Source organism: Gorilla gorilla, chromosome 1 (genome assembly GCF_029281585.2).
Source record: "Gorilla gorilla gorilla isolate KB3781 chromosome 1, NHGRI_mGorGor1-v2.1_pri, whole genome shotgun sequence".
Lineage (NCBI taxonomy): Eukaryota > Metazoa > Chordata > Mammalia > Primates > Hominidae > Gorilla > Gorilla gorilla.
The window spans coordinates 80,208,148-80,235,206 of NC_073224.2; the positions used below are offsets into that span (position 1 = coordinate 80,208,148).

The following is a 27,059-nucleotide window of genomic DNA, read 5'->3' on the forward strand; positions in this document are numbered from 1 at the left end:
GCGATCAATCTAAAAAAGAAATCAAGAAAGGAATCTCATTTAGAATAGCTACGGAAGCAATAAAATACCTGGGAATAAGTGTAACCAAGGATGTAAAAGATCTCAACAAGGAAAACTACAACACACTGATGAAAGAAATAAAGAAGGCACAAATAAATGAAAAGACATCTCATATTAATGGATTTAAAGAATATTGTGAAAATGATCATGCTAACAAAAGTAATCTACATATCAATGCAACCCCTATCAAAATACCAATGACATTCTTCATAAAAATAGAAAACACAATCCTAAAATTTTGCAGGGAACCGCAAAAGACCTCAAATAGCCAACACAATCCCGAGCAAAAAGAACAAAGCTGGAGGCATCACACTACCAGACTTTAAAATTTACTACAAAGCTATAGTAACCAAAATAGCATTGTACTGGCATAAAAATAGGCAAATAGACCAGTGGAACATAATAGAGAACCCAGAAATTAATCCATGTATCTACAACAACTGATTTTTGACTAAGGTACCAAGTACATTGATTGCGGAAGGGAAAATCTTTTCAATAAATGGTGCTCAGAAAACTGGATACCCATATGCTGAAGAAGGAAACTAGACTCCCACCTCTCACCCTATTAAAAAAAAATTTTAAATGGGTTAAAGACCTAAATGTAAGACACAAAATGATAAAGCTGCTAGAAGAAAATATAGGGGAAACACTTCAGGATGTTGGTTTGGGAAAAGATTTTATGAATAAGACTTCAACAGCACAGGCAACAAATGAAAAAACTATTGAACTAAAAGCTTTTGCACAGCAAAAGAAACAACTGAAAGAGTGAAAAGACAATCTAAAGAATGGGAGAAAATAGCTGCAACTATTCATCCAACAGTGGTTTAATATCCAGAATATACAAAAAACTCAAACATTTCAATGGCAAAAGTAAAAATAATCAGATGAATAAATGAGCAATGATCTGAACAGATATTTCTCAAAAGAAGACATACAATAACCAACAAATATATGAAACACTGCTCAACATTATTAATTATCAGGGAAATGCCTATCAAAATCACAATAAGATATCATTTTACCCCAGTTGGGATGGTTATTATTAAAAAGACAAAAAAAATGCTGGCAATGATGAAGAGAAAAAGGAACTCTTATATACTGTTAGTGGGAATGTAAACTAGTACAGCCACTATGGAGAACAGCATGGAGGTTCTTCATAAAACTATAAATAGAACTATCCTACAATTCAGCAATCCTATTACTGGGCATTTATGCAAAGCAAAGGAAATCAGTGTGTTTTTGCAGCACTCTTCACAATAGCCAATATATAGAATCAACCCAAGTGCCCAAAAACGGATGAATAGATAAAGAAAATGCAGTATATAAACACAATTTAATATTATTCAGCCATAAAAAAGAATGAAATCCTGTCATTTGCAGCAACATAGATAGAACTGGAGGACATTATGTTAAGTGAAATAAGCCAGGAGCAGAAAGTTAAACATTTCATGTTCTCATTCATATGCAGAAGCTTAAAAAGTTGATCTCTTAGAAGTAAAAGGTAGGACAGAGGTTTTAGAGGCTTGGAAGGGTAGCAGGAAGAGGGAGATAGGGATAAATTTGCTAAAGGATACAGAATTACAGCTAGGTAGGAGGAATAAGTTCTAGTGCTCTATAGAACTGTAGGATGACTATGGTTAAAATAATATATGATATATTTTTTAATAGCTAGAAGAGAAGATATTGAATTTTCCCAATACAAAAAAAGATGTTTCAGATGAAGGAAATGCTAATTACTCAGATTTGATCACTACATACTTCATAAGTATATACAATTATTACATATCGATTTAAAAACTAAACGAAAAATTGCAAATGTCTGCTGCTCTAGATGCTGCACACGTGCCACCCTATTAACCTCTACCATAAATGTATGAGCTGAGTGTATCAGACCAAAAAACTGAGAATCAGAGAAGTTGAGCAAGTCATCCACCATCTCACAGTTAGCAAATGCCAGAAAGGTATCAAAACCAAGTCTATTTGACAAAAAGTCCATGCTCTTTCTACTACACTAAAACATTTTAAATACTAAATAATTGGTTCTTAATTGTTATTTTGGGGCAAGAAGAGTGACATGGGCTGGTGAGTGTGACATTAACAAATTTTTAGACCACTACTTGCAGATGACTCGGATCTGACTCAAAAAAATGTATAGACTGACATCCACACCAGGAAATAGTTTGGAGGAAAGAACAGAGTGGCTGGCCCAGCTGTTTATGTCTCCCTGTTGGCCATTACTAAATTGACAGGCTGCCTTGCCAAACATTTGGTAAAATTTCTGGGTGGCCCTGCAGGCTTTTGACACGTAACATTTAGTAATCACTTCTAGAGGACCCCAAGATAAGGAGGGGCTAATGGGAAGAGCATACAACAGAAAACTCGCTTCCAAACAAGCGGCTTCAATCCCTACTTCCTCCTTTTTCCTGTTCCCCATTTGGTATGTACCTGGCACAGTAGAAATCTGTATTTGACGGGAATGTAACAAAAAGAAAAGTGAGATAGCCCAGCTAGGAACTGCTTCTGCCTCTCAAATGCTCTGATTGCTCACCCTTTCTTTACTAGAAAGCTCCCCTCTCCCCTACTGGAACCTTCTGTCTGTGGGTTTTGACAGAATGGAGTCACCTGACCAAAAGACCAGATAGAGTGGGTTATGCTTCAACAGTGCCCCCACCACCCTAATGAGGAGGAAAAGTATAATCCACCCTGGGAATTATAACAGTTAATTAAAAAGTGAGAAAAATATCTTCCAAGAACTGTCAGAAATCCACCTGTCCTTGGTGTTCTTATTTTATGGCAGCGACAAAAGGGGAAAGGTGCCATCTCATACCCTTTTCTTCCTCAAAGCCAGGTATTTCAGGAACATTGTGCCAACTTATTTCAGAGTGTTTACATAAATGGAAAAGCAAAAAGTGCCCCTTTCTGAGAGGTTATATAGGCCTGATATATGTTATCAATACGTATCTCTCTCTGTCTGAAATGCCTCCCTTCTATGGATATACCCTTCAAAACTTACCTTAAGTTTCATCCTGTCTATGAAGTCTTCCTTGACTACCTTAGTAAAAGTGATCTTGTTACAGGTTGCTGAGCCTTGTTGAACTGCTGCTATTTGTGAAGGAATCTGAGAGTCCCTTGATGACAAGAGCCTATCTTAGACATCTATGAATTTACCACAGGAACAAGAAAGGATGGGTCGTATTTCCTTGTTCCCACTCGGCTCCTGAAGTCAAATGGAGTCATGAGAGCCTTAACTCAGAAAAGGAGCATTTCCCACCAGTCTTGGGGAATCCTAGTAACCTTGCAAGTGCATCTGACCTAGAAGAATGATCCAAGGGGACCGAGCACGCTCCTTGCTCTGCAACTACATGTGGTTGATTTTCCCCATAACGTTAGATGAGCTTTTCCACAGCCATCACATACTAAGATGCTTTCTTCTAGATCCTACACAGTTAGATTACAGCATATGTGATAAATCTTATTGACAGCTTTTCTTGGACAAAGCCTCATTCTGGAGGGAACATTTATCCATGGCAGAGTCTCGCAGAGGAGATCATTTAACAACAAGCCAAGGTGGCAGAAGATGAAGATAAGGTCCAGGCAGAAATGCTGCTCTTGGCACAGACACATCCATGGAATCTCACTTCCAGGAAACCCCCATGGCAGAGTACTGCTCTGTACCTCTGGGAGGATTAAAGTCAGGAGTGAGAGTCCTGCTTCTCCAAGAAGCCCCAACAGCTTCCAGGAAGGTGAAGCTCTACTCAAAAAAACAGAGGAGTCATGCAGTGTCATCAACTCTGGTAACTAAAAAAACATGCTGTGTGGTGCAAGTTTGTTTTTAGGAGGAAAATGAGCAAAAACAGGGCCAGGTTAGGTCATGACCATAAATCAACACGCTACGAGGCAAGGTCCTCTCTCAGGATGTTATGCCTGTAGCCGTCCCACACACGTACGTGCAGCCTTCTGCAGAACTACTTATCCAACACCCCGACCCCCCAGAGAGAGCATGAGGGGAATAAAAAAACCAAGAAGGAGAAGGAAAAAAAGCCATCCATCAAAGATCAAGCAAACCTGGCAGAGAGCAGTACTGTGTGAGCAGGAAGAGTGGGAGAAAGTGAAAAAAGAAGCTTGGGGAGGTGTTTTTCAGCTGTTCTAGATAACTTTCCTCTAAGACAGGATTAGGCTTAGCTTTTTGTCTGTGACTCTAAGCTTCTACAAATGAGAGCACAGGGAGGGAAAAACCTCCTGGGGACTGTTTCACTAGCACCTTTCCAGTAAATTTTTCACCTTCTCATTACAGTCTATTTTTATTGTAGTCATGCTTTCATGTGCAAGGATAATAGAAAACAGGAGAGGAGATTCCCCTGGCTTTCCTTAGGCCACCCATGTGCAGGGTGGAAGTCAATGAAGCAGATTTGCAGGGAGAGCACGGGGCTTGCTCTTGTGATTGCCTGAGAGAACAGGAAAACATAGAATGGTGAGATGGGGGATAAGAATCTAAAGGAGTTGAAGAGGTGGCCTGCACATGATGCCCATAGAAGGTAGTTGGTGTGGTTCCTGGCACAGTATCAATAAATATTAGCTACTCTTACAGTTATTATTATTAGTCATTAGGAATGGGGGAAGTGCAGGGAGCTAAATCAGAAGCACCAACATTTTCTACACTATCTAAAATCAGCAGCACCTATCTGGAAGTCAAGCTGAAATTGCACACAGACCTCCTGAAAGACAAGTCTGGAGCGTCTCAGATTTTACTGTGGAAACAAACAACCCGGGGAACTGAATAAATGCAGATTCTGATTTAGCAACATTTTCTACACTATCTAAAATCAGCAGCACCTGTCGGAAGTCAAGCTGAAATTGCACACAGACCTCCGGAAAGACGAGTCTGGAGCTTCTCAGATTTTACTGTGGATATGAACAACCCAGGGATCTGAATAAATGCAGATTCTGATTTAGCAAGTCTCAAACAGCACCTGAAATTCTGCATTCCAATAGACTATCAGGAGAAACTGATGCTGCTGAATCTCAGACCATACACTGAGGAGCAGGACTCCAAATCAGGGCAGATCACAATCTGTTTCCTGAGGATGGGCCTTTGTTAGCAGTGAGTAATGGACAGAGACTTATCTAGTGGCTCAATACAATCAACATACTCAGGTTAGTCTCCACTCCTACCTTCACCTCGCTTATGACAGACACACACAAACACACACACACACACACCCCATTGACGTGTTTCCCTAGTGACCATTTGGGACACTTCTCTCTACTTACATATCACCTGCACGGTAACATTGGGTGACAGCAATAGAAAAAAAAGTAAAGGGTGGAAAGACACTGATGGGGTAACTCAAAAAAGAAATACAAATTTTCAGTCTTTAGTCTCAAGAAAATGCAAATGAAGTCAAGATTAAAACTCTTGTCCTTTAAGTTGGCAAAGAGGAAGAACAATAACAGTCTCTAGATTTGGCAACACTGTGGGGAAAAGGGCACACTCATGCACTGCTGGAGTGAGAGAAAGTTAGTAAACCATTCCAGAAAACCATTTAGCAACCATTTGCCAAAAACAGCCTCACGCTCCAGCCCTGTAATTTCACTTCTAGGAAGCATTGTTAAGGAAACAACCCAAGAGCTAAGGATGAACATGGATGTTCATAACAGCATTATTTATAATAGAGAAAGAGTACAGTCCATCTGAACAATAGAATACTACCCTACCATTAAAAAATCACACTTGAGAAGAATATTTAGGAACACAGGAAAATATTCACGGCCTACTTATTAGAAAACAAAGTAAGTTCTGGGACAATATGTATGCTCTGACCCAAATGGTATAAAATAATAAATAGGTGTTAATTTCCTAAGCACAGATTTACAGGAAAAGTATTTTTTAAACTTCTACAATAAACCACTTATCTGAGTCTGCTCATCTCTAGAATAAAACTAATGATATATCTACCTCATTTGAAGATTAAATACATTAATACACATAAAGCCTAACTACAGTAACTCAAAAATGTTAGCTGTTATTAATTATGGGCATTTTTGCCTGGTTTGCTGCCATATCTCCAGTGCCTGGAACAGAACCTAGCACATATTACATATTTAATAAATACTTATTGAATATACAAATTCATGAGTGAATCACACACTGCATGCAGGGCACTGGCATGAAAACCAGATATGTTCATTGGAGTAGATCATAAAGGACATTGAATAAGAGTGAACCAGATTTGACTTTACACTCTGGGTGACAAATCAGGAGCAACTGAAGGATTTCAGAGATAAGACACGGCAGATGGTAATCTAATCAGATTTATTTGTTAAAAATTGTAATGATTATATTAAAAAATTATAATAATAATGACAATGTGAGGACAAACATAGATAAATATTTGCCCACTGACCATTTCCATTTCTGCATGGGCTTGGGGTTAATTAAAGGAATTTTGCACACTGTGGAAAGTCAAGAAAGCAAAGGGCTTGGGTCACTGTGAAGCCCACAGCTGCAAAGAACCAGGTCCAGCATGCCATTGACCTCAGATAAATCTGGAGCAGCAGGGGTCTCCTTCCTAAGGAAGCTTCCTTGGCCATCCAGCAAGAATAAACATGGCTTTAGGCACTCATCACCTACTGCCTGGGTGTCACACACTGCTTAACAACCAGGATATGTTCTGAAGAATGTGTCATTAGGCAATTTTGTCATTGTGTGAACATCATAGAGTGCACTTACACAAACCTAGAACATACCGAGGCTATATGGTACAGCCTATTGCCTCTAGGCTACAAACCTGTAAAGCATGTGACTGTACTGGATACTGTAGGCAACTGTAAAACAAATGGTATTTGTGTATCTAAACATACCTAAACATAGAAAAGGTACAGTAAAAATATGGTATTATAATCTTATGTGGCCACTATCATACACATGATGTCTTGTTAACCAAAACATCATTATGCAAAGCATCCCTGTATTTTCTTGCAGAAAAAGTAACCCACAGGGATCAGTAAAAGCTACCTAGGTAGTCAACCTCGAGTTATCATGTGCCTTCCAGAGAGTAGCCAATAGCTTCAGGAGCCTCATGAGAATCTCCCAGGACAAGTCTGCCCCATTCTCAACTTCCCAAACTCTCTAAGCCTTGATCTAGACCCACAAATAGCCAAAGGGAGCTGCCCAGCAGTCAATTGAAATTTTTTTTTAAATGGTAAACAATATCCTAGGTAAAAAATCAAATGGTGGGGCTAGAGCCACCAGCTAGATCAACTAGCTCAATTACTAGATAAACCAAACTTAATAGCTGTACAGTCTCCAGCAACATAGAGAAATCCTCAATACCTCATTTTCCCCATCCAGTAAATGGAGATAATAATAGTATTAATTTATACGGTCCTGGAGAAGACAAAATTAATTTGTACATGTAAAACACAGTACTTATGCTCAGCACATAATAAATATTCCATATTATTATTCCTGGCTAATATTATTATCATTTTAACATATATAGGCCTATATCTTCAACTGTATTATAAGTTGACAGCTGGCAAATCCTGCCTTGTACTTCTCCACATTCATCTGTATCAAGGCCAACATCTTGCCTATGGTAAAAATAAGTAATTCACTAATGGATTGAATCAACAAGAGATAGTTAGCAGAAATGTCAACGGTATCCTCTCAAACAATGATGTGTCACATGACACTCTAAAAATTCCGCTTCCCCTAATTAAAAAAAAAAAATCCGTTTATTACCCTTTCCCACCCAACACACACACATACATACACCAGTCACTCTCCACAACGAGAACAGTTACTGACTTGCCCTAGCACAGCTCTGCCCACAGTGCCCCCCTCTGAAAGCATGCCAGCTTTTCATCCGCTTTGATATTACCTACTAGGGATCAGGAAGAATCAAGAGTCATAACCAGACTTGTCACTCCCCTCTCATCTTGGACAATTTTCTCTAGAGTCATTACTTTGCTCCAATACCATCCATTATCTCAGTACATTTCAGCGACTTTAAATTATTTTTCCTGCAACTAAATTATTTAGTTGAAAAAGTAATATATTTTCTATGTCTTGTCATTACCCCCAAAACAGAGAGAGAGACAGAGAGAGAGAAAGAGAAACCTCCTGAGTAATTTTAAACACGTGATTTTTTTTGGAGTGTCATTTCGATCATTTTTAATAACCTTCAAGAACAACCAGTGTGAAATTTCCTGAGCATTCTATATTCTCTGCTGGTCCTGTGACTGTGGAATTCCATAAATGGCACATCAATGTCCAATGGCTAACCGGCTGCAGTTTCCATAATGGGCATCTAGAATGTGAGGAGATGTCGGAGGCTGTTCCTCAACAGAAGTGGAGAGCTACCTGTAGGCTTCTCTTTCTATCAAGATGATCTTCCACCTAAACAAAAATAGGAATTCATGTGCTTGGAATTCCAGTAGCACAACAGGATCTACATCCCCAAATGCAGAGGATAGCTCATGCAAAAGCCAAGAAGTCATACACCTTAGGGGGTGTGAAGTGGGCCACATTCCTTAACCTTGATAAGATAGCTTAGTGCCCAGCACCTGTCATCCTGGAAGAGACACAGAGACCCGGTGGCACCCACAGCAGGATGCCTCAGCACTTCTCCACCCTCACCCCATCTCTCTCAAGGTTCTTTAGCAGCACCACACCAATTTCCCGGATGTTTCTCTTCTCAGTCAAATAAATAATTTTGAGATCCCTCTCAGAAATTTTCTTTGGGGTTCCTGTTACCAGGTACAGTTTATAGAATTAATACTACCCTTAGAAAGTATTTAAATAGTATTAAATATATTCTCAGTGATCCAGGGACATTATAGGAGACATTATTTAAAGCAAGCATGAAGAAAATCCTATTGCAATGAACATGACCTCTCAGCTTATCCATCAGCTAAAGTTAGACATTCACATGTCAGGTTTTCTTAAAGTGAAACATTGTATGACTTTCACAGCATTCGTATTTGTCCAGTGTTTCTTATATTGCTTCAATGTACACATCCTACTCATATTCACTTAATAATACCTGAATGTTTTTTGTTTTTTTGTTTTTGTCTCTACCATGTGGTCACAAATAACCCAAGGAGACTCTGACTGCTTTCTAAGAAGCAACTTGTTGGTGATGTCAGGCAACCCAGGGACCACACAAAACCAAATACTATGCCAATCAGAACCTAAAGGCTCAGAGTCTCTTTTGTCCCCCACTGGTGTGAGAGTCTGAGAGGAAACTAGAGGAAACAGTCTGTGTGTTCTCAAATTGAACCCAGGTGAGTCTTCAGAGCCCAGTGTTCAAAGAGGATGTGTAAAGCTGACCTCTGGGTCAACCTCTGCTGTGCAATAGCTTTGGCTGCTTGGCCCCTGAGTGAGAAAGAGAAAGGTCAAGGAAACTAAGTGATCTAAGGAATTGACACGGGTTAAGTAAGGACTAAAGCCGTACATTTTCTTATTGAAACTCCTTCTAAAATGTTTTCTTCTGCTTTCCAGTAAGAGGCTTAAATTAATCAGAGGCATCCTGGAAGAGTGGAAATAACACCAAATTAGGAGCCAAGAACTTGGATTGGGGTCTCAGTCTGCCCCTGCGTAATGTCAGGAAAGTAACTTTCCCTCTCTGGGTCTCACTGCCCCATCAGTGAAGGAGAGATGGGCTGGGTTGTCACCTGGCCTGTGATGTTCTGACGGTCCGTGCCCGGAATCTTCATCTCAAGGTTTATCTCGAAGGGCTTTAAGATCATCAGCCTTCTAACCACTTCTCACTATCCCATACCCTGAGTCTGTGGCCAGAGAAGGTAAAAAGGATTGGGCTGAACCCATAAGTTAATGGGCAGGTTTTGTTTCTACTGGATTCTTCTTTTGAATTTATCTTGTAATCACATATATCTATCTCCTAAGAATCAGAATAACTAAAATATTATAGTTAGTTGAGAATAGTGGTTATGTGGAATCTGTGGAATCAAAATCTCACTACAAATAATTTCATGCTAAGTTATATCACATTGATATACATGCAACAAGCATTCAGGAGGAGAGCTTGCATGGACTAGAATGGGTAAAGAAGGCCTTGGGAATGAGGAACATGAGCCAGACCTGGCCAGTTTGGATGGCAGCATCTTTGGAGCAAGTCCTGGGTCCCTTCTGTGACATCACATCATCACAGAAGGGTGAAATAGCAACAGGCATTAACCAAGCCCTAATGTTCCAGGCATGGCTCTCAACACATAGTTTGTATTAATTTATTTAACCACAACAATTCTGAGACAGAAATTACCATTGCCCCCATTTTACAGATGAGGGACTTCAATTTGCCAAGTTCCCACAGCTAGTAAAGGGCTTGAATCCAGACCTTCAGACTCCAGATTCTGCATTCCTAACTACTACAGTGAGGGGAAGAACTTAAATGGATGAGGAGGTGGAGGTAGGACAATTAAGGTGAGGGGATGGATGGCTTGCACAAACTTAAGGAGCAGGTAATGGGTGGGTCATGTGGAGAGAAGAGAAAGGAACATGGTTCATTCTGGAGAGTCAGGAGAGATCAAGTTCTGTGTGTATGAGGAACCAGATTATCCTCCATGCGTCCATTCAATGCCATTGCCCATACTGCTGCAGGTCCTGCCCTGGGTGTTGGAGGGGCACACAGATGAGGGATATCCATAGAAGCCCCCAGAAGCCTACAGGCAATCTGAAGGCTTCCACTGCTAAGCAGCTTGGACTTTCAGGAAGGGAGAACAGTGTGGAAGAGAGGACAGTAGCAGTGTAGGGAGGCAGGGTCGGGAGAGGAGATGTTCACAGAAGGGCGGGGAATGGCAAAACGAACAGCTGCCTTCCTCAAATGTGCTTGGCTTTTGGCAGCACACCACAGTAGAGGACACAGCTGCTAAGTTCCCAGAAATGCTGTAAGCAGAGAGCCAGAGGGGCTGGGACCACCTCCTTGTGCCCCCTCCTCTGCCATGGCACCTGGCTGTCACCTGCCTGACCTCAGCCAGGGACCAGCCATGGCAGAGGAGGGGGCACAAGGAGGTGGTCCAAAGGCCCAGCAAGGCTGCCACACCCAGGAGGGAGCATTGCCCAAGTTCCCTTTTATCTTCAGGATCCATGCCATGGGTTGTATTATAAGGATTATAAGAATATTCTATTGTGCAATTATTTCAAGTTATTAATGTGCCTTGAAACAAACAATGTCTAAAATAGAGCTCTGCTGTGGTTAGTGTTTACTATTATTCTGCATGAAGTTGGAGTTAATTTCAAAAATAGTAATTGAATACCTACTTTGTGCTCAAGAAGCATCAGTTGAATAAATGAATTAGTGAGTGAGCAAATGGCTAATAAATAAACTCAGCTAGGAACTGTCTATAAACACATTTGATGTTAAAAGAATTTCACCCCCCCCAAAAGAGAGTTTTTAAAACTCCAGATTTTCAAAGGGCCGGAGAAGGTGCAAATGCTGGAGAGACTTGGAACTGAAGCAGAGTTTCCTGGCCCCCGGTGGCTTCTTCTTCAGGTAGCAAGATCTACCTTTCTCTAGGTATATACACTCCTCTTCCTCCCGCCCACGGGAATAATGTGCACAAAACAAAAGTTCTATGAGAATGAGAAAAAGACAACCTAGAAGAAGCAAATAAATAGAAAAGATAATTTCTGAAAGTTTAGAAATAAACATAGTTAGACCAAGTTGTAAATTATATCCAGTTTTTCTAGGAGACAAATTCCTAGTCTACATTTGTCAGGTATACCTAGATTTGTGGGGATGAGGAAGGGGCAGTTGAGGTAGAAGATGAGGATAACTCCTCCTTCTAGATACTACTGAGGGGAATTTAAACTTCCTAGTCATCTTCAACATCAATAGAACTTAAAGATTGCCAGGTTTTCATGTGCCTACTTCCAAATAGAATTAGTTCATCCTTCATCCTCCTATCAAATACATATTGAATGAGTTATTTGTTATTAACTGACAAAGTACTAGATGCTAGGAAGGCAGCAAGGAACAGATGCAGCCTCTGACCCCAGACAGCTTACAGCCCAGTGGGAGCTAGCCTAGAATAGAAATGACTGGGCAGTGGAACCATGTCTGCTTATTTAACGTCAAACACCCAGTCCAGTGCCTGGCAGACAGTAGGAGCTCAATGAGCTTGTGTTCAATTAATGAGAAGTAAAATGGAAATTACAGTAGGTTTCTCTTAGTGTCTTGATAAGGCACAGTACAAGGTATCAGGAAAACATAAGCAAACCTAAATCAGTCTTTAGAGAGGCCAAGGAAGAGTTCCTGAAAGAGATGTCATATTCACTAAAAATCTAGGGGGTTAAATAAGAACAATTCAGGTGCATGTGGTTTTGGGGAGTGGTTTCATATTAGGAGAAAAATTACAAAGGATAGACATCAGGGGCTAGAGGCCAGGGAGAGTGCTGTATCTGTGGCACTGCTAGTGGTTTGGTGTTGCTAGAAATTGGCCTGGAAGTATATGCGTGAGTGCATGTGAGCATGGTGTGAGAGCATGATTGTATCATATATGAAGGTGTGGGTGTGTGGGTGGGTGTGCATGTATATCTGTGCACATGTGTGCACGTGTGTACATATGGATGTGCAAGTTTGTGTGAGTGTGCCTGTATATATGTGCATGCATGTGTACACATGAGTATGCATGGGTATGTGTGTGTCTATTGTAGAGTCAGTGATGAGATTGAAAAGGTAAGAAGGGTTTCATATGACACCTTAAGGAAGCTGAACTTTATCCTGAGGGTGCAGCAGAGTCTTCTGATGGTTGTAGGCAGGAAAGTGACTTGAGCTGCTTTGTATTTGAAAATGCTCCTCTTGGTTGCAATCAAACAGCTGAAGAATAAATTGATCTCTCGGGTTAGAGACAGTCAGAATTATTGTGACCAAAACTTAGCTTTAGTTTGGTTATTGGGATGAACACAACAGGGCCAAAAGAAACTGAAGAGGCCAACCAGACAGGATTTGGTGACTGATTACTGGCATTACATGTCATGTGGAGAGTGAGGGGCAGTGATGTGAGACAGGAACTCCTAGAGTTCTTGGTCCTTTGCTGAGATACAGAAAACAGGACAAGCAATGGATGTGAGATGGATAAAGGGTTCAGTTGAGGAAGGTTGGGGCTCTTCACTCCTCACTGCTCTGAGATAAAAGATAGTGACAACCTAGCACAGTGGAAAAGAACTCTCAGGACAAATGTCCAGGTTCACATCTTGGCTCTGCCTGCACCAGCTGTGTGACCTTGGACAGTATCCTATTTCTGTCTGTGCTCTGGTTTCTCCATCTTCTTCCTTGAGTTGTCCTGGGGAGCATGTGAGTTAATATTTGTAAACAGACCACAGTAGTGCTTGGCACAGAGTAAGTGCTACAGAACCACTTGTCAAAGGAAAATTTATGCAATAGATTTTTTTAGAGTGATTGAGTGTGCATTTGCATGCTTTATATTTCTGTTACTTTATCTACCATCATTTTCCTGTGTTTATGCTGTCTCCTACTTTAGATGACCAGTTCTTTAATACAAGACCTTGAGTCTTGCATCTTTCTGAATTTAAAATAAAATCTCTCTGAACCCATATCTACTTCTGACATCTCCTCCGCCCCTTCCATCACAGCCAAGTTTCTGCATAGAGTGCAATCCTTGTCTTCACTCCTTTACCTCTCATTCATATCTCTACTTAATGTGATGTGGATGCACCCACAACTGAGGTGTGAAACTGCTCTCCCTAAAGTCATCCATGATTCCCTGACTGCTAAATCCAATGCACCTACTTTAGGCCTGATATCTTATTGGGTGCTCCTGTGCCATCTGACACTTTGAAAACTATCATTTTCTCTTTGCCCTAATTCTGCTACTCCCCAGTACTCGTTCTGTTTCTCTGGTTACCAGCTCTCCTTTCCTAGCCTCAAGAAATCCTTTGGTTTATCCAGGCAGGACCAGTCACTCTCAGCAGCCAGGCTGTAATAATCTGTTTACATATACACATATAATTTGTTATTAAAACAAATTTAATAATCCGTTTACAGTTTACAGGCCTAAATTCTGAGCACCTTCCAGGCATAACTCCTGCCTTAGTAGTTCTTGATTCCCCAACATGTGGTTAAAGGCTTGATATTTCACTTAATAGAAGCTCAATAAATATTGAATGAACAAATAAAACTAAACTACTTTTATAACCTTCCCAGAATGTAGAGCAATTATTTGTAGGAAAGTTAGCAAATGCTGAGTCACCACTTGAATGATGACTCACTAACTGATTAACTTATAGGCTCTGCAACGTTCCTTCTGATCAGGTAACTGGATTTCTAATGCAGAAATGAGCCATACTTGCTCGTCTTGATAGCCCAACCAGTTGCCATGGCAATACTTCAAATGTTCTGAGACTTTGGGTTCCAGTTTCCACATTTTATATTTGGGCAGAACCACTTTTCTTCACCACTCAATTCTGACTCATAAAGAGAACTAGGATGTTTTTGTTTGCCCACTGAGTTTTCTTTACTGGATGTTCTCTTTAAAAAATCCAAAAAGGAAGGTTGTTTTGAGACAGGTAGTAAACATGGGAAAGAAACGATGCTGTTATTTTTTTGGATACAAACTTAGCATAGAAATATGCTTTCTGGAAGGTGCTAGGGCCAGGGGGTGTATGATGTGAGCTGAAACAAATCTCATGAGCCCCCAGAATAATGTAATTCCATGTACTCAAGAGCGAAAGTATGGAATCTGTGTCCTTGTTTATGACATCAGGAACTGAAGCTAATGGATGTGCAGGGTATACAGGCTCAGAAGCCAAACTAAGGTGTTGCCTTTCTGTTAGTAAACACCAAATAAAGTGTTTATTTGGCCTCCTCAAGGCACAGATTGGAACAGGAAAGAGGAGTCAGACCTCCTGGCACACACATTCTGAGTGAATCACATGGTCAGCCCAAAGAAACAAGAAAGAAGTGCAAAAAGGAGGAGGCAGGAGGTGAGGAAGGACAAATTATTGCTGGTGACAAGAGAATAGTTGGATGTATGTGGGCTGCCAAAAGTGATTCCTACTTTCCAGCCCTGCCTCTGTCACTCCTGAATATTTCCAACCTGACAATCTTTGCTCCACCCCAGAACTACACCAGAGTCTCCATGGGTTTCCATCTCATTCCTGTGGTCTGAGAAAGAACACACAGCTCCCAGAGGATGGGGAGGTGAGCAGCTAATGGTGCCACCTGGGTCAGTCAAAGCCTCATCCACTGCATTGTCTCCCTAAGATGCAAAGGACCAGGAAGATAATCTTTTACAGTAAATGAAAATTGGGGAATGAGGAGAGGAAAAGCAGTAACAGGTGCCAGGCACTGAAGCTGGAGTGTGGTGAATAGGATAATCACAGGCCATTCTTACAGAAAACCCCTCTACGCCACTGCCTGGAAGTGATTCTCCTTCCCCCACCTGCACCCCAAACGACTGGACGACCCCAAAGGCCCAGATCTAACCCTGTGAGTCAGACACCAAACCCTGAACGGTCTGCCAAAGAACCCAGCTGGGGCCAGACATAGAGCTGGAATCTAGGAGAAAGTTCACAGCTATGTGAGCTATGTGAGCTTCATCTTCCCTTCTCCCCTTGGTTTCTCTTCTCTTTTTCTTTCTGAAGGTGCTGCTGCATCAGAATCTGATGCACTGTGACTTCTAAGCACCTGAGTGTTTCCTGTATGCCTATCATTGAGGGTTCAGCCAGGTTGCAGGTAATGGCAAGTAATACACTTCAGGCCAAAGGTGAAGGTTCAGGGAAGAAAAGGCCCATCTTAGGATACCTTCAAGAAGCTAGAAGAGGGAGCTTGGTGAGAGAACCCACTTCAACTAGGAAGGACTCCCTGCTATTTCAGAGGCGTCAGCATCAGAGCCCAGATGTCTCTCCTCATTGTGCAACAATGGCACATTTCTCCAAGACCACTGAAGTATTCTCAGATGCTAGCAGTGGCCAAACCATACTCCCCAGTGATGTCGCAGAAGCCCATTTTATTTTATTGAGACAGGTTCTCATTCTGTCCCCCAGGCTGGAGCGCAGCGGCACAGTCATGGCTCACTGCAGACTCCACCTCACCAGGCTCAGGTGATCCCCCCACCTCAGCCTCCTGAGTAGCTGGGACCGCAGGTGCATGTCACTACACCCAGCTAATTTTTGTATGTTTTGTAGAGATGGGGTTTCGTCATATTTCCCAGGCTGGTCTTGAACTCCTGGCCTCAAGCGATCTGCCTGCCTCAGCCTCCCAAAGTGCTAGATTTACAGGCGTGAGCCACTGTGCCCAGCCCCCATTTCATTTTAGAGGGTCAGAGGCATAAAACCAAACCTCCATGCATTGATGGGGATTACTAAATTGTGCAGCCACTTTGGTAGTCTGGTAGGGCCTCAAAATGTTTAATATATAGCCACCATATGACCCAGAAATTCCACTCCTAGGTATCTAATCAAAAGAAATAGAAAAATATCCACTTGTGCACAATGTTCATAACAGCCAAAAAGTGGAAACAACCAGAATATCCAGTAATTGAAGACTGGATACACAAAATGTAGTATATGCATGGGATATTACTTAACAATAAAAAGGAATGAAGTGCCAATACATGCTGCAACATGGATAAGCCTCAAGTGAAAGAAGCCAGCCACAAAAGATCATACATTGTATAATCCCATTTTTATGAAATACACAGAATAGGCAAATCTATAGAGATAGAGAGTAGGTTGCTGATGGCTATGGCTATGGTGGATTTGGAAAGGAGGGGAGGGAAGTGGGTAGGGCTAATGCGTACAGCATTTCTTTTGGGTGCCACTAAAATATTCTAAAATTAGATTGAGATAATTGAGATAATAGGTTGAGATAAGTCTGTAAGAATACTAAAGACATTATTTGTACACTTTAAACACGTGAACTTTAAGATAAGTTACATCTCAGTATGCTTCTTTCTAAAAAAAAAAAAAAAGAAAAGAAAAGAAATAAATATAAACTCTGCCTGGAATGCTCATACCAAGAAACTGGCATGACTTGTTTCCTGCAAGAAATATCTGGGAAGTTCTGTTTATACTTGAACAAAAGGTATGTCCCACCACTGATAGTGCCACAGTCTCTCTGTTGGAGTTATTTTGCATAGCGTGAAACTAGAAAGCAAAGCACAAAAGGACGGTGGAAAAAGCAGTTGACAAACTACTGCTCATGAGAAAAATCTAGCCTGCCACCTCTTTTTGTGAATAAAGTTTTATTGGAACACAGGCATAGAAATGTGTTTACATATCATCTACGACTGCTTGCACATTCTAACAACAGAGTTGAATTTTTTGCAAAAGAGACTGCATGGCCCAAAAAGCCTAAACTATTTACTATCTGTCCTTTTACAGAAAAAGTCTGTTGTCTTCTGCCCTGGGCTCAAGAGCTTGGACTCAAGAGTCTAGAGTCTTGCAACTTGAATTGTGGTCCACATACTAGCAACAGCAACGGCACCTGAAGCCTGTTAGAAATGCAGAATCTCAGGCTGCCCCAGACCTATTGAACCCAAATCTGCATTTGCGTAAGGTAGTTGTGTTAGTACAAGAAGTAGATGCCAATACAGGATTAAATTTGTAGGATTTTACTGGGGGAGACAATTCCGAGGAAATATAAACAGATCCTGAAAAGGCTGGGAGAGACATCAGTCATTGCTGCAAGTCTGACTCTGAAGGAAAAAGAAGAGGGAAGGAAGGTGGGATGGAAGTGTTGTTGACTACAGTGCAGTCTAAGGAATTTCCTGCAAGGCCTTTTTGAGTCCTCCAGCCAAAGTCAATGACTGTCTCTCAGGAACTGGTCTGCCTTTAACCATGCCACCCCAGGGATCTGTGGCCTCAGTGAAAATGCAGTGATGTGTTTCAGAGCACAGCGCCTGGGGTCCTTGGTCCATGAAACTGCCTGCACTGTGCAAGACGTACTTACGTTGCACCTGCTGCCAGGTGTATTGCCATGGCAGACATCTTAAGAATAGTCTCAGCTGATCTCTATTCACACTGAAGTTTGAGAAGAAATTCTCTAAAGTATGAGTTAGCAAACTTTCTACAAAGGGCCAGACAGTAAATATTTTGGGCTTTGTGGGTCAGAAGGCCTCTTTTGCAACTACTTACCTCCACCAGTTAGCAGGGAAGCCACCACAGAGAACACATAACCAAATGGGTGTGGATGTGTGCCAATAAAACTTTATTTGCAAAAACAAGCTTCAGCTTTAGACCTGATGTGACCCATAGGCCATAATGTGCCAACCCCTGCTCTAGAGTTCTGGGGTTTAAACTTCCTTAAAGTAATTAAGCCCCTCCTTCACATGAAACAGGTAAGGGAGGGGATGCTCCTATTGAAGGTGGAAAGGGAGCCCTGTACTCAGTGATTTCCCCTCAGAAGCTCCTAAGACACCTCATTAGGCAGCAAAAACAGAATCTGAAAGCCACTGCCCTGGATCCCACAAGGAGACTCCAGTTTCAGAAAGTTCCCTCCACCCTTTTATTCATCCTTAATGGGGAGTCAGCTGTCTAAATTTCTATTTTGTCTATTCTACAAACATAACTGAGAGTCTCGAATACTGTGCTAGATATTTTGGAATCACAAAAGTTAATCAGACATGCATGTGGCTCTGGAGGAATTACCAGTGGATAGAAATGAGACATGCACATAACAAATAAGGCAGGAAGCAATATGCACCCTAGGAAACCACACATGAAGGGCCCTGGAAGCAGAGACATAGAGAAAATTACTTTCCCATAGGGATGAGGGGCATGGCCACAGGCTTCGAGAAAAAGGGTCATAGTCACGGTCTGTTTCACTTCTTAAACCAGATATCATACAGTCCCTCCATGTTACTCTCTTCTTGAGGGACATATAGCCACATGATAAAACCTTCTATACAAAGATGCTAATTTACAACCATCAGGGGCTATGCCCTGTTCACACAAGGCAACTCGTGCAACTCGTACTCATCACTGTGGGTAAATCCATCCCCAGAAACCAACAGCAAGCCCTCACATCTATGGGTCGTCCATGCTTAGGGCAGGTGGTCATGACTTTTCTGCACATGTGGATCCTAACCAGGGAGCAGAGTTCTAATGTGGAGGGAACTGCACAGTTCCACAGGATTCTTGGAGGACAAACACTCTGACTTCAAACCTTGCTGTGATATAGGAAGAAGCAACTGAGGAGAGGGCCATGCAAACCTCATCTTCAGGAAGATTCTGGGAAAAGTATAGATTTGTCTCTTCACCTGTCATTGAGTCCTATTGGATAAAGGGAGAGATCCCACACGTGGCCTGCCTTTTACATTCTCTTCACATCTACGTGAATCTGCCTTCTATGCAGCTCCATATTCTATGTGGATGACACCCTCCACCTTGAGTACAAACCTCCCTTATTGGGAGAAGGGGATGTTTCAGCATTCTGTGAAATCTCATTTCTTAGATGTCAAAAACAACAACAACAACAACAAAAACACTTACCAATATAGGCCTTAAACAATAGGTTTTATACATAATGTCAGCAGACCCTGGCCATCAAGAAATCGTGAAGGGTCTTGATATGGTTTGACTCTGTCCCCACCCAAATCTCATCTGGAGTCGTAGCTCCCATAATTCTCACATGTTGCAGGAGGGACCTGGTGGGAGGTAATTGAATCATGGGGGTGGGTTTTTCTGTGCTGTTCGTGTGATAGTGAATAAGTCTCAGGAGATCTCATGGTTTTATAAATGGGAGTTCCCCTGCACACGCTGTCTTGCCTGCCACCATGTGAGACATGACTTTCCTCCTCATTCACCTTCAGCCATTGTTGTGAGGCCTCCCCAGCCATGTGGAACTGTGAGTCCATTAAAGCTCTTTCCTTTATAAATTACCCAGTCTCAGGTATGTCTTTATCAGCAGCTTGAGAACAGACTAATACAGCTCTGAACGTTGTGTGAACTATGTGAACATGTTCATTTTTCTAGGGAGTGGACATAGCTTTCATCAGATTTTCAAAAGGTTTTATGGCCTCCAGAAAACTTTAGCACTGTTGTCCAATTTATTCAAAATAGTACTGCTCAGGCTAAAAAGAGTGGATTTTTTTACATAAAATAAATGAGCCCTTTGGGGCCTCTGATTCTACTGCATTTACAACACATTAGACTGTGTTGTAAAAAAAGTCTGTTTACCATCATTCTCATTTTACAATTTAGCAAACTGAATTCCTAAGAAATTAAAGTGAATATTCCACCTAAGGAAAAATGATAGGTTAGTGGGTTAGAACCAAAGACAAGCAGGTTAACCTGCTGCTCCCGGTAATGATTGCCTCCCACTGTTAGCTCCTGCCAGGCCATGAGTAAACACAGTGGCCAAGCCCTGTGGTGGGCACTTTACATACATGACTTGTTCAAGCATCATAACGACTCTGCAAGACATCGTCTTATTTTTCATTTTTTGGAGCTTTTTTCATTTTTATTTAAATGGAATGATATTTTGTATACATATATTTTTCTCCTTTTTCCATTTGAGGAAATGAAGGCATAGAAAAGCTTAATGGATCGCCAAAGACCACAGCCCTGATAAGCATCAGAGATGGAATCTGTTGCCAGGTCGGCCTGCCTCCCAAGTTCTACACAAGCTTATACTCTAATGCTCGGATCCTCAGAGGAGGAAAACTTGTCTTCATGTCAGGGACAGTTTCTTAGACATCTTTGTGCTCCCCACAGGGCCTTGCCGTGCTTTGCATGGAAGGCACTCAATAAATATTTGTTGGATGAAGAAACCTGGGCTCAGGCTCCAATTCTGCCACGGACTTAGTGACTCAGTCTCCTGCAACTTGGAGCTGCAGGTGGTTACTCAGCTGGGCAACTTCAGGGAACATTTGAAATCAATTATGGGTGAGGAGGAACCTATTAAAATCTTCTCTTTTGTGTATGTTGGGGTTGAAAGAGAGGAAAGGAAGTTGAGGAGGAGGGAAAGGAACAGGATGGTTTCAAGGTTGGGTGCTGGAGCTTAAAAGTTACACACATGGATGGGACAGAATTTGGCTTACGTCCAGTTCTCAGTTCCAATGGCCCAACCAAATGGGCTCCTGACCTCCGTCTACTCCTAGGTGGCCACATGGCCCTGAGCTGCCAGGCCCCTGACTAGCTACTCTTACAGAGGACTCTACAGTGGAGCAGTTGTACACAGTCCTCTCCTACACCTTGGTTGTTCTGTCTCAGCTATGGGAAATAGGCCACTTCAGAAGATCTACCTTGCAGGGACCCAGGTACCACGCCTCCCCTTCTGAGGGCCAGAGAGACGTTCAGCACCCAAAGCCTGTGAGCTCCGTGTTGTCCTCAACTCTAAATAAATGTATTCTGGCAATTCATTCTGGAATTCAAGTTTCTATTTTGGAAGAATGTGGGAGTTTGGAGTGGGGGAGGGAGAGGGGAAACTTTAGTTGATTTTCTTTTCTTTACTAGTTGCTAAAGTGCAAGTTAGTCACAACCCCAAAAATGTCACTTTTGCCCTTTCACATAAGCCCCGCAAAAAACACTTGCATAAAGCTGACCCCAAGGGATGCCAACGAACAACATTCTGGGAGAGGACAATTAAATACACACAGCCCAGAGCCAGGGCAGGACAGTCCTCCAAGAAATCAGAGACATTCCCCACTACGTGGCTGCCTACTCTCCTGTGAATGAAGCAACACTGCCACCTAGTGTTCCGTGTAGAAAGTATCCTCTAAGACCCCCACATCTGGGGCTGGGGAGGGGAATGTTCCTCTGTAAATTGCTATGGCTGCATTGCTTGAAGTCTCTGTTGAATAAAAAATGCCCTAAATTGGGCAGATTAAGGATTGGGAAACTGGGTTTAAGTTGAGTAGGTAGAAGCTACGCTTTGAGAGCTGTTGAAAAAAGTGTAGGGGCCAAGTCTTGCAGCACCTCGGATCATTCCAAGTGGAACAGCAGAATTGCTGAATTGTATGTGGCTCCCAGGGACATGATTCTATTGTCATTCTGCATAGGTGAAGGCCAGCCATCGTAGGAATAGACAATGACCAGCTCAGGGGCGAGTGCTGTGTGGTAAGAGAAGGAAGATGGACTGGTCTGTCCACAGGCATGAGTAGATTAGGGCAAATGCCTTTGGCAACATCATGGTTCTCAGGCATGGAGAGCACAGGTGAAGTGTAAGCAGCTAAGCACAGTGAGTACACAAGGATGCCCAAGCCCTCAGGAGCCCTGTTGCTAGAATCACAAAGAATGAAACCATGTTTCCAACCTCCATCTTTCCCAGACCTTTACCCTACATCTTTACTGAATATTTTCTGATGTACAGAAATCTAAAGAAAAATATAGAGTTGTAAGTGGAGATGAGATAGCCCTGGGCATTCCCTGCCCTCAACCTTTCTGGTGTAGACTTAGGGGGGGAAATACCGGTACACCACAAGGGACACTTTGATTTGAAGAGAAGGAAAATTCAGAAGCTAGACAGTCTGCAAAAGATTTCCTTCCCAATTTTACATGCTTACGGTTCAAAGAGTTCAGACGGGCACTTTAGAGAAGGATCTGAGTGTGTGCTGTGGCAGTGTTGGCAGCAGTTGGAGGTGGTGGACAGGTGGGCAAGGGAGAAAGACGTCCTGGGGTGGGGATGGGGGAGGTGCCACAAGAAATGCTGTAACTGGAATCAAATCATGACACTGCTTTCCTCTGTGCAGAGCATCAGACAGGACACAGGAGGGACAGGACAGGGGTCAAGTTTCCCCAGGTTTGGCCTCTAGTAATCCAAAGCAGTAGCCCCTTAGAGCCTCCCACATAGACTCCTATTGGATCTTTCTCTCATTTTTTTCAGCCAGGGAATTGATCCCCGGTCTTTATGTTGCTACTGCAAGAGGAGGGGTAAGCAGAGTCGTGGGTCTTAGTCTAGACTGCAAGCACACAGTTTCCCTGGCAGATGGGTACTAGGAAGCAAGATTAAACAGCAAGAAGATGTCATCTGGGAGAAATTGTGGAGCTGCCAACTCTGATCAGATAATCATCTCATTATTTCTTCCATTTGGCCCCAGAATAAGGATTTCCTTCTACTCTTTCTCTTCCCCCACCTAACTTATAGCCCAACCCTTATTTCTCCCCTTTCCCCACTCCCTCTCCCACCCAAAAATAAAATACAGCAAAACCACAAGACTTGAGAATGCTCAGTGTCTGGGAATCCCAGCTTCCGAAGGAGAAGTCACAGCCAAAGAGGGGGAGACAGAGTGTCCGGAAGGGATGTTCCAGCAACACCCCCTTGAAAGAGGCTCCCTCCTTGCCGACTTCTTTCCCTAGTCTGAAACTTTGCGGGCATCCAGTAACCTGAGAATTTTTTCTTAATTCAGAAAATTTTCAAGCGATTCAAGTGTCCTGGAGTTCTATTCCCAGCCTGCCTGGCATGCCTTTTATTGCCTCAGTTTCCCCATCAATATAATGGGACTGGAAAACATGAAAGAGCACTGTGGATAATTCAAATTAAGCAGATTATATGGTTCTACTGTGCACCTTGCTTTGTGTTAGGTTCTGTCATGGGGAATTCAAAAGGATCAGGTACTAAATGATGAAATATCATGTCTAATCCATGACCCCTTGCTTCATTCCAACTTTCCCAGTAAGGCAACAGGGAACAGTTACTCTTAACCTCATTTTTCTTTGCCCTTCTGGGTGACTTTCCATGAAAAGCAAGATCTGTGTGTAGTGCAAACAAATGTGGGTCATGTTCCCAGACCAGTGCTCCTGAACAAAATCATGGAGTTATAAAAGGTTTCATTTTTTAGGTCCTTCTTACAACAACAGCAGGCCTAGAAGTCGGGATCTTGGCTTGTAAGTGCTCACTTTTTCCAGTGGACCCTACTGTTCCTGAGCTGGACACACGATTGTTGTGACAAAGTGGACGGACCTCCAGGACCTGGACCAGAGGGCACCTTTCTGCCAAGATCCAGTGCACTCAGAGAAAAGGAAACCAGGCAGGACCTGACGGCTGTGTACCTAGCAGCCTTGTTTCCTCACCACCTGGACCAGCCCAGGCATGACTCATTGCTCAGGTCCTTGGATTCTCATCTGTCTTCAAGGTTGCCTGGGTATCTCATATTGGTCTACCGGAAATGGAGTGTGACACCCCTTCTCTTTTGGCAAAGAACCAAGGAGCTCTATCCCTTTAAAGAGAGGTAAGAGAGCTGAAGTCTCCTAAGTGCAAGCACAATGTATAGAAGGACATGAGATCAATACAAGGTACAGAGGCTGATATGGCTAGAGTCATTATCTCCTTTTTGATGGTGTCTGGAATCCTGCCGTGCTGATTAATAAAGGTCCTTCCCCCTCTCCCTGGCTAGCCCTTTCTGGCTTTCCTGTTGGGTCCCCTTCCCATCCACGCTCCCTATGTCTAACCCGTCAGAAATAAAGCCAGCCATACCCTCAGGATTTCAGAAAGCCCAGGAGAAGGGTGTTACCTGCGATGATGGCTGGGTTGTTCTGTCCTCCCTCCGGTTTAACCCAGGCTTCCACTGTGAACGCCTCCCGGGGAATCTCAGCCAGCACTTCTGGACGCAGCAGCAGCCGCTCCCGCCTCCCAGAGAAGTATAAGATGGGCAGTCCTACTTGGGAGTTAAAGGTCTCTGCTTCTCGGTAGGAGCCCTCTCCACCATTTTGGTTGCTTTCCTCCAGTGGACTCTTTTTGACCCTGTGTTTAAGGGAATGCTTGGGCCAAGGTTGGAAATGTGAAGAGATACCGGAGTCTCCCTGCACATCTTCCGCCCGCCTCTTCCACACTTGGCGACGCTGCCTGGACTTGGCCCAGCCCCTCCTTTGGGTCTCTGGTTTGGGTTCGTTCAGGGTTGTGAAAATGGCGGTGGTAGTAGTGGCAGCCATGGCTGAGCCTTTCTGAATCCCGGCCTCACCTAGAGACTCCTTGGATCTTTGATTGCCGAGATAAGCGTCATCATCTCCCAGCAGCTCAGATTGCCCAATAGGACTATCCCCTACCCATGGGGCAGCCGGCTGTTCAACTGCACCCCTCAGTCCTGCTGGATTTTCAGTCAGGTCTCGGGGAACAAGGCTCACAGCATTTCCTTCAGTGTCTGGTTTGCTGCGTCCTGTATGATGGATTTCTTGCTCCCCCACGGGGTAGGGCCTTAGGTAGTTCCCAGCCCTGCTGGGGTAGACTCCAAAGAGGTGATGCTGTGGAGATGCTCTGGGTCTTCGAACCTTGGCCCCCAGCCAACAACGTTCTCCTTCCAACAGCACCTGATTCAGGTGTTCCCTCTCAACCAAGGATTTCTTGCGTGTCCAGCCCAGCTCAGAGTTGGCAGAACAGAGAGCCCACCCAGCCAAAATCGCCAGGCTTATTCTTAGGATCTTTAAGCACATCATACCTCCCCTAGCTCTTTCTACAGAACCAGAAGTCAGCTTCTGGGTACCACACCAGAGTGATGGGCAGACGAAAAAGAGGCAGCTAGCAATGGATTTGCAGTCACCAGGGAAACTGTTTTGTTCACAGACCAAACTTTTTCAAATAGCCCCAAGAATGCCTCTGCTGGCTACCTGTGCTGGCCGCTCTGCCAGTGTGGCTTCTATGCCTCCCCAGCGCGTGTGCTTCCCGCACGCTTCTCGCTTGACCTCTCTCCTCTTGCTGTATTTTAGTCCTTGCAGAACGAAGTTAATTTCTTTTGGTTCCTTTGAATTTCCTCCCAGAAAGCTCAGATTTCTTTCTTTTTTTTTTCACCCTTCTTCTTCAATAATCCCTCCCCTCACTGATACTAGAAGAGAAGACCCACAGGCATGAGCCAAGTCTCTCAAATACACACTCACAAACACACACTCCTCGCTACCTGAAGTCATTCAAAATAATCTTATTCTCTAATTTTCATTTCTTTCTCTTCTTCCTTCCCTAGGAATTACCTTCTCTTTTTGTAGTCCCTAAGCCAAAATAAGTTCACCTTAAAACAAATTGCTAGAACTTTTACACAGAGACACGCAATTTGATGCTTCTTATTTTAAAATGCAAAAATAATCTAGGGGCACAAAAATCCAAGCTGGTACTTAACTTTCATTCTCCAGATGTCTTCAGCCAGGTCCCCATCCAGCCTCCAGTCTGTCTGTGAAGGTTAGAATGTTTCCTTCAGTTTGATGCTTGGGGTTGTTGGTTGTTGAAGGCTTTTAATCCCTCATCCAACTTGTTGGTAGGTTGCAAGTCTCCGTAAAGTTCTTTGGGGTGCCAGTTTGCTGTTCTAATAACCTTATGAGTCTGGGAGCTCTTAACTTCACCTTCTGGGAGTCTTGTGGGTTCCTGGGAAGATCGGGAAAAGAGCAAAAAGAAGAGCATACACTTCAGGGGACCTGTTCTCTCCAGTCTCTCCTGCTCCCCTTGGCTCCCTGTCTGCCTGTAAATATCTTCTTGTTTTTTGTTTTTGTTTTTGTTTTCATTTAAAGACAATGATGATGTCAAAGCTAGTAAGTTCAATGCATCACTCCACCTACTCCTCCCTGTCCCCTCCTTCCTCCTGAAAACCTCCCCACCTCACCAAGGCACAGGGGACAGACGCTACTCTTGGTTTCCCCAGTAAACATCTCGGGCTTTCTCTTTCAGCAGCCGCAGCCTACACAATCAATAGCAAAGAATCAATACTGTTTTGGAGTACTCTTCTCTGTGTGTATTCTCCCTCTGTCTCTCTCTCTCACACACACACACACACACACACACACACACACACACACACTTACTGTGAACAGATCTACCTACTGCCTAATAAGCCCACACTAACCTTTTAGGGATCCCTTGTATCTTTCTTTTGTTTTGTCACAAACAAAACAAAGTATTTTTTCTTACTTTGATCAATCATTTGGGATTTAAAAGAACAATACCTTAAATTCACTTTAAATCGGACATGGGAGAAAGGAGAAATCAAGTATCCTGCTGTGAGAAGTACTAAATGGAAATGCCATGAATTCATACTACATAGGTCTTCTTTTTATCTCAGAAGTTTCTCAATCTGAAGTTACTAAAAGTCACCAT

The 27,059-nt window shown here is 42.8% G+C and overlaps 1 protein-coding gene across 1 annotated transcript in view; it reads right to left on the reverse strand.

Annotated features, from left to right (window-relative positions):
* The window catches only part of PAPPA2 (pappalysin 2), a 298,990-nt gene extending 272,598 nt beyond the window's left edge, over positions 1–26,392 (reverse strand). The window contains exon 1 of the mRNA XM_004027950.5: positions 24,499–26,392. Within this exon, the coding sequence (XP_004027999.1) occupies positions 24,499–25,417 (919 nt within the window). The 5' untranslated portion in view covers positions 25,418–26,392. The remainder of the gene's footprint in view (positions 1–24,498) is intronic.
* Between the last annotated feature and the right edge of the window lie 667 nt (positions 26,393–27,059).